Here is an 8,114-nt window from a genome sequence, read left to right as displayed (position 1 = left end):
TTGAAATGACTAATTGTTGCCACCCGTTGTTCACTAGAACTTGTATGAATACAGACTGCAGGAGTTTCCTCACAAAGCACACCCTTGGAAAAATACCTAGTCCAAACTTTGGGTGTTTATGGAATGAAAATACTAATAATATAATGGATATGCCGAGTGTGCGTTCCCCTGTGGATCAGTGGAGGCTGGTGGAAGGAGATATAGGAGAACGGGCTCATTGTAATGGCATTAATGGAACAGAGTCGAGCGTGGTTTCCATATTTAAGATGTTTGATACCGTTCCATTTATTCCATTGCTGCCATTAGAATGAGCACATCCTACATTAGCTCCTCACACCAGCCTCCACTGAGGTGGATATATTTTTTGCTTTTCTCTCCCACACACCCATCTTGAAATCTAAGGCCTACTTCATTAGAGAGACACTGACCACTTCTTCATTGCTGGAAATGTGTGTATTATGACAATATATCCACACAGTTATACAATTAATACATGAGCCTAACTTAAGGCTTGACAAAGATCCATAGTTTGACATGAATTACAATTATTGTTCATTCATACAGAGTATAATCATTCTCTGTGTCTCTCTCGTATCACTTGCAACAGGATGACTCTGCGCCACAGCACCCCCCTGTGGCAGAAGAGACAGTTGCACTCCCCAGCTGCAGCACCAGTTCAAAGGGATTCACCGTGCCCACCTGCAATGACACACAGCACAGGGTTTCCCTGGGAAATCACTGAGAAACACCGCGTGCCATATTTACACAACGTCATGGTAGTGCATTATGTAATAACCTTATATGATAATAAACTCCCCTATCTTACAAGGTCAGGGTCCATTCCATAGAATCTCCAGTCAATTCAACAATGTATTTGAAGGGAATTATAGAGAAATACCATTTAAATAATATGAATCACATTACATATCAAACTCCACGTCGAGTCATTTTATGAAACAGCTGTAGGCGACTCTGGACGGGTATTTGTGACTATGCAATACGTTTTGTTATCTGCCATTAGTTGACCTTTTCACAGTATGCCTGAAGCTGTAGCTTGTACAAGCTGTATATACCTTCCATACAGTTTATTACGGCATGAGATCATGACCTGGGCCCGTATCCACAAAGCATCTCAGAGGAGGAATGCTGATCTAGGATCAGTTTTAGCCTTTTAGGTCATTATAAGATAAGATTATATGGACAGATCCTAGAGCAGCACTACTACACTGAGATGCTTTGTGGATACGGACCCAGATCTGTTTGCCCTTTGAGTTCACTTGCAACAGAGAGTCTAAAAGGTAGAGATAATAATCTAAACTACAGTTAGGAGCGAACTAAATAAAGTACCTGGTAACTAGCTTTGGGACACAACGCCTATTGTCTCTCAGTAAAAGGTTACCAGTAGCTTCGGGACACAACATCGGTAGTCTGTGTGTTGGTTGGACTCCCTGTGTTGTGCCTCGTTCTGGGAGGTTGGCGACAGAAAGTAACCATTCCACAATATAGCCAGCCACACCCCAAAAAACTTCCTGACAACAAAAGCATATGTATAATCTCCAGGAACTCTACTTACCAGACATAAAGTGAAATGTGTCCCTCGCTATCAAATAAACATCAGAATCCAACTTTTACCCGAACCGCACCCTATTCCTTCCAAGTTTAACCCCTCCCTTCACACAAGACTTCCTCCCACGAAATCTACCACTGTTCACACAGCAGGAATATGATGCGGTTTGGACAAAAGTTGTATTCAGATGTTTATTTGATAGCGAGGGACACATTTCACTTTATGTCTGGTAAGTAGAGTTCCTGGAGATTATACATATGCTGTTGTTGACAGGAAACTTTTGTTGTTGTAGGTGAAGCCGGCTACAACGTGGAATGGTTATTTTCCTTCGCCAACCACCAGAACGATGTAGAACTCAGGGAGTTCAACCAACACACAGACTACCGATGAAGTGTTCCAAAGCTACTAGTAACCCTTTACTGAGACAACAGGTGTAATGCATTATGATGTGGTTATAATACTGTGTATGAAGCATTGTAAAACTTGTCACGAGACTAGAACCTGGATGAGACCTCAACCAGCCTCAGCCTCCTTAGGATCAAGGCTAAACTGAACACCCACAGCCTGAAGAATGTGTAGGGAGTATGAAAAGACTCACTGTAGGAAACATAATCAAACCAAATATAGTCCTCAGTGTGTGTGTGTGTGTGTGTGTGTGTGTGTGTGTGTGTGTGTGTTTTGTGCTTGCGCTAATGTGTGTGTGGTTTCAGTGACCATGAGGGACCATGATAAGAAGATATTGAGACATTCCATTGGCTGACGGGAGGACATGCATTCCTTCCTGGTTAAAGGTTCCCAGCAGGACTTTAACACAGCCTAGTTGTGACTGCAGCACATCTGCTTGACCTTGGTGCGTGGGTAGGGGCTAGGGGTCAATTTGGAATTCACAGTGGGAAGGTGTCAGTGGATGTGTCATGAACTTTATACACACATCATGACATTTATACACACACCCTGCAACCACATCTAAAACTCAGAGTATTATGACACATTAGGTGCAATTGTCCTGGTATTGGCACAAACCTTGGGTTTCTTTACACCACATCCAGCAGGTACCCCAGGCGGTTGGAAAGTGAACTCCTCAGCAAACCTGGAGTGGCTGAGGATGCTGGCCACCTCTCCATCCACCTCCACTACCTCATCCACCTGGCGGAGACACACACAAACACAAATATTACTCAATGTGTGTAAAACACACCGGGCACAGATCTAGGATCAATATGATCCAATATAACTTTATTTGCCAAACTGTTACATCGGAAATGTATTTTCTGCTCTGCTTTCAACTTCCCCATTCAACACAAACATACTCATATTGGAGAGGAGCAAAGCCAAACTCCATTTGGCAGAAAATACACTAAACAGTATCTTGTACAAACCTTGAATGTGTACTGAGCGTCAAACTCCAGACTCTCCCCAAAACCAGTGATGTTGCCATTGTATATGACCAGAGAGGCTTTGTTAGAGATTTTGGGGACCTTGAAGAGACGGTAGGTGGCAGAGACAAACTGGTAGTCGCCTGTAGTTCCAGAGGAAATATCAACGTTTTGAAGAGTCGAGCTTAAAATGTCCCATGTATCATCATCATATCGCTATAGACCCCAGTATGTTATAACAACGGAACCTCTATATGGTAACTTATATGGTTAAAGAGCTGATGGAAAAAAGTGTCACCGTCTCATGTTTAAGACGAGTCAAACACGTCTCACCTAGAATGGCCTCCAGTTCCATGTTGTCCACGGTGATGACATTGGCTGTGACCAATCGCGGGGGGCTGAATCCCACCTCCTGAGCCAATCGCACTAGGTCCCCCCACCAAAGCGCTCCGCCTAAACACTCCCCTAACGACAGCATTAACATCTACAGATCACCGAGGTTATTAACGGTTGCCGGTAATACACATGTAAATAGCAGCTAGAAACAGTCTAAAGCCGTGTGAAATGTAATACAGAAGCTGGTTGGTAGACACACACCCCACAGGACTTTGTGATTCTTGATCTCATCGGAGAGCTTACGGCTACTATAGACATCACTGAAGTACAGCTCTCCTCCATCCTGACAACCAGAGAAAGTAGCAAAACATCTTTAGGCTTAGAAGACGTGAAAGAAGGATACCTAGTCAGTTGTACAACGATGCAGTCAACTGAAATGTGTCTTCTGCTTTTCAATGTCACCAAGTAAGGATTCTCTTTCTTAAATGACTTTTCACCGACACGTTTAAGTACAGTAACAGCATTTTACTTCTCAGGACTGGAACATGACATGAACCTTCCTTACAAGCTTGAAAAGGTTCATTGAAGTTTTGTTGGTTGTAAATTAGCTGATTTCTACATGATACATTATAGCACAGTGTACCTTCAGCACGCGGTAAGCATCACTCAATACTTTTCTCTTGTCTGGGGACAAATTCACCACACAGTTGGATCTGTCGCACAACAAAAAGGGGAAAATAATGAACCTTCACCGTACACTAATCACTATGATATTACTGTAATCTCTCAAGGGTAAACAAACAACCAACCAACCATGGCATCTTACATGATGATATCGAAGGAGTTCTCCTGGAGTCCAGCCTCCTTTAGAGCTTCGATGTATCCCTGAACAAAGTCCACGTTGGGCTTCTCGTATCCAAACTCCTGCGTGTGGTGATCCACGTACTTTCTGGCGACCTCAAGCTATAAAAGAAAGAAAAACGTATGTGTTCCCAGGACCGAAACAACACTCCAAAACAAGAACAGACAAAAGGGGGAATTTGGCTTGCACATACATACAGTGGCTTGCCAAAGTAGTCACCCCACTTGGCATTTTTCCTATTTTGTTGCCTTACAACCTGGAATTAAAATACATTTTTTGGGGGGTTGTATCATTTGATTTACACAACATGCCACTTTGAAGATGAAACAAACAAGACAAGACAAAAAAAAAGAAAAAGAAGACTTGAGCTATTATATTATAGCATAACTATTCACCCACTCCCCTCAGTCAATTCATTTTAAAGCCACATTGTGCAGCAATTACAGCTGCACGTCTCTTGGGATATGTCTCTATTAGCTTGGCACATCTAGCCACTGGGATGTTTGCCCATTCTTCAAGGAAAAACTGCTCCAGCTCCTTCAACTTGGATGGGTTCCGCTGGTGTACAGCAGTCTTTAAGTCATACCACAGATTCTCAATTGGATTAAGGTCTGGTCTTTGACTAGGCCATTCCAAGACATTTCAATGTTTCCACTTAAACCATTCGAGTGTTGCTTTAGCAGTATGCTTAGGGTCATTGTCCTGCTGGAAGGTAAACCTCAGTCCCAGTCTCAAATCTCTGGAAGACTGAAACAAGTTTCCCTCAAGAATTTCCCTGTATTTAGCACCATCAATCATTCGTTCAATTCTGACCAGTTTCCCAGTCCCTGCCGATGAAAAACCCCGATCACCCAGATGTTCTCGGGGTGATGAGAGGTGTTGGGTTTGCACCAGACATAGCGTTTTCCTTGATGGCCAAAAAGCTCAATTTTAGTCTCATCTGACCAAAGTACCTTCTATATATTTGGGGAGTCTCCCAACTGCCTTTTGGTGAACACCAAATGTGTTTGCTTATTTTTTTCTTTAAGCAATGGCTTTTTTCTGGCCACTGTTCCGCAAAGCCCAGCTCTGTGGAGTGTGTTGCTTAAAGTGGTCCTATGGACAGATACTCCAATCTCCGCTGTGGAGCTTTGCAGCTCCTTCATGGTTATTTTTGGTCTCTTTGTTGCCTCTCTGATTAATAACCTCCTTGCCTGGTCTGTGAGTTTTGGTGGGCGGCCCTCTTCTGGCAGGATTGTTGTGGTGCCACATTCTTTCCATTTTTTAATAATGGATTTAATGGTGCTCTGTGGGATGTTCAAAGTTTCATATATTTTTTTTATAATCCAACCCTGATCTGTACTTCTCCACAACTTTGACCCTGACCTGTTCGGAGAGCTCCTTGGTCTTCATGGTGCCGCTTGCTTGGTGGTTCCCCTTGCTTAGTGGTGTTGGAGACTGAGGGCTTTTAGGACAGGTGTATGTATATATATACACTCAAATGATCTGTCACATGATCTCACACTTAGATTGCACACAAGTTGTTTTTAAAATTTCACTTCACCTATTTGGACTATGTTGTGCATGTTCATTACATGAATCCAAATAAAAATCTATTTAAATTACAGATTGTAATGCAACAAAATAAGAAAAATGCCAAAGGGGATGAACTTTTGCAAGGCTCTGTAAACAAGCACCACAAAGTGTGGTGTTCAGCGATGGCCCCTTACGAGATTAAAAACATGGTGTCACCACCACACTACACTGTGGTGTACCTGGTCCTCAGTCATGTCGATGCCTGTGACGTGGCCCTTCTCCCCGACCAGTTGGCTGAGCATGTAGCAGTCTCTCCCACTGCCACTGCCCAGGTCCAGCAGCTTGCAGCCCTCCAGACACTCTGGGACCACCAGACCACACCCATAGTACCTGACAGAAAGCAGCAGGTCAAGGGCTACAGGGTGAGTGTATTGAATCAAGTGTAACAGTTACTTATGGATGATTCCAACAGTCTTATTCACAACAATCGTATCCTTAATAATCTACAGGCAAGCAGGCAGACAGACCGACAGAGACGGAAAGACAAACAGACATGCAATTATGTGTGAAAATGACTTATGATACCACTGATGTTATCAAAATGTGATTACATTGTAAGTACAATGTTACAACAGTGAACCCACTTGGATGTGACTTCAGGGTGGATCTTCTTCAGAGCCTTGAGGACGAAGGCTGGGATGGGCTGAGCCGGGGCTAAGCAGGCATTACTCTTCAGGTCAGACCTTGTCTTCAGGGTCTTCCCATAGTAGTCCTGAGGGAAGGTTAAAAATACTGACTGTATCGAGATTCATGATGAAAGTCTTACACATTGTTACTTGGCTGCATCTCATTCCATGATGATCAATTCCAGGTTCATGTTCAACTTCATTATTTCAACTAGGCTACCAGTAGCCATAAACATACTGCCTAGACACACTGATGAATGTACAACACATTAGGAACACCTTCCTAATATTGCGTTGCACCCCCTTTTGCCCTCAAAACAGCCTCAATTCATCAGAGCATGGTTCTACAAGGTGTTGAAAGTGTTCCACAGGGACGCTGGCCCATGTTGACTCCAATTCTTCCCACAGTTGTGTCTAGTTGGCTGGATGTCCTTTGGGTGGTGGACAATTCTTGATGCACACGGAAAACTGTTGAGCGTGAAAAACCCAGCAGCGGTGCAGTTTTTGACACTCAAACCAGTGCGCCTGACACCTACTACCATACCCCGTTCAAACAAACACCCTCTGAATGGCACACATCCACAATCCATGTCTCAATTGTATTAAGGCTTAAAAATCCTTCTCTAACTTGTCTCCTTCCCTTCATCTACACTGATTGAAGTGGATTTAACAAGTGACATCAATAAGGGATCATAGCTTTCACCTGGATTCACTTGGTCAGTCTATGTCATGGAAAGAGCAGGTGAGCCTAATGTGTTGTACACTCAGTGTATAAACCTACTCTACTGGTCAGCAATGGGCTACAAATATATGTAAAATGTACTAACAAAATTATACTTGAAATTTGTCATACCTTGACATCCACATGAATCACTGAATCCACGAAACAGCCGTTCCCACATTCCCTATTGAAATGTAAGACATGCCATTTAGCTATAGTTAAATTAGCGGACAGACATTTTCACAAGAGAAAAAAACATGGTCAAGACAAACATGTCAAACAAGACCTTGTTACAGTAACCTGCAAGTATATTGTCCCGATAGGCCATTGTAACGATGTCGCAATTGTAACGAGTCGTGGGAAACAGTTTGGTCTTTCACTTTGCACAATCTTAAAAATTGTAGCATATGCTGGCTGGATTGTGTGACAACAATTATAATTTTAAAAATTTACCTGCGAGGCGCATGGCCAACAACTTGAAAAACTGACACTCGTGGAAGCTTACCCGTGTTCTTTCTTGCATTCAGCCATTGTGGTCAGAATGACCCTAATTATTACAAGTCTAATAAATAAACATGGGAATTTCAGGAGAACTTCCTGGTTCTCTGTACCGCCCCCTATCCTTCAAATTAAAAGTCTCTTTCAAAATACAATTTTATAACTGGTATAACACTCCTGTTGTGTTCTGGTCTAATTGGACCGATTTACAAGCTCGCTCTCTCTCTCTCATCTCTCTCTCTCTCGAGAAATGTAGTTCATGTAATCTAATTGTCATAAGATTCCATGACTTTGTCCACACGGGGCATTTGAACACACAAAATACATTTAGATGATTTTCATTACATTTTGGGTGTTTTATTTAGCTTTTTGGTGTTCCCGGTCAAAAATGACCAGTCATTAGAAATAAATGGGTGAGACTACAATTAGTGTATAAAATTGAGTTCAGGCACATGCCCATTCAGAGGGACACACTTCCTCTCCCAGACCCCCACATGTATGTGTGTTTGAGCATGCACACACCTCACTCCCCTTCTTGGCTTCCATGGCAACC

At 42.8% G+C, this 8,114-nt stretch overlaps 1 protein-coding gene across 1 annotated transcript; it reads right to left on the bottom strand.

Moving 5' to 3' along the window:
• Nucleotides 1–434: 434 nt before the first annotated feature.
• as3mt (arsenite methyltransferase) lies at nt 435–7,684 on the bottom strand. The gene is made up of 11 exons (XM_020475923.2): nt 7,569–7,684; nt 7,196–7,247; nt 6,301–6,428; nt 5,896–6,046; nt 4,106–4,242; nt 3,923–3,992; nt 3,541–3,622; nt 3,277–3,408; nt 2,947–3,086; nt 2,591–2,713; nt 435–699 (listed from the first exon to the last, which is right to left on the bottom strand). The coding sequence occupies exons 1-11, from the start codon at nt 7,592–7,594 to the stop codon at nt 595–597; spliced, it is 1,146 nt and encodes a 381-aa protein (XP_020331512.1). The 5' UTR covers nt 7,595–7,684; the 3' UTR covers nt 435–594.
• Between the last annotated feature and the right edge of the window lie 430 nt (nt 7,685–8,114).

The sequence above is a fragment of the Oncorhynchus kisutch genome, linkage group LG20 (genome assembly GCF_002021735.2).
Source record: "Oncorhynchus kisutch isolate 150728-3 linkage group LG20, Okis_V2, whole genome shotgun sequence".
Classification (NCBI taxonomy): Eukaryota; Metazoa; Chordata; class Actinopteri; order Salmoniformes; family Salmonidae; genus Oncorhynchus; species Oncorhynchus kisutch.
Note: the sequence above shows the minus strand (reverse complement) of the source record. Positions and strands in the feature narration are given on the sequence as shown.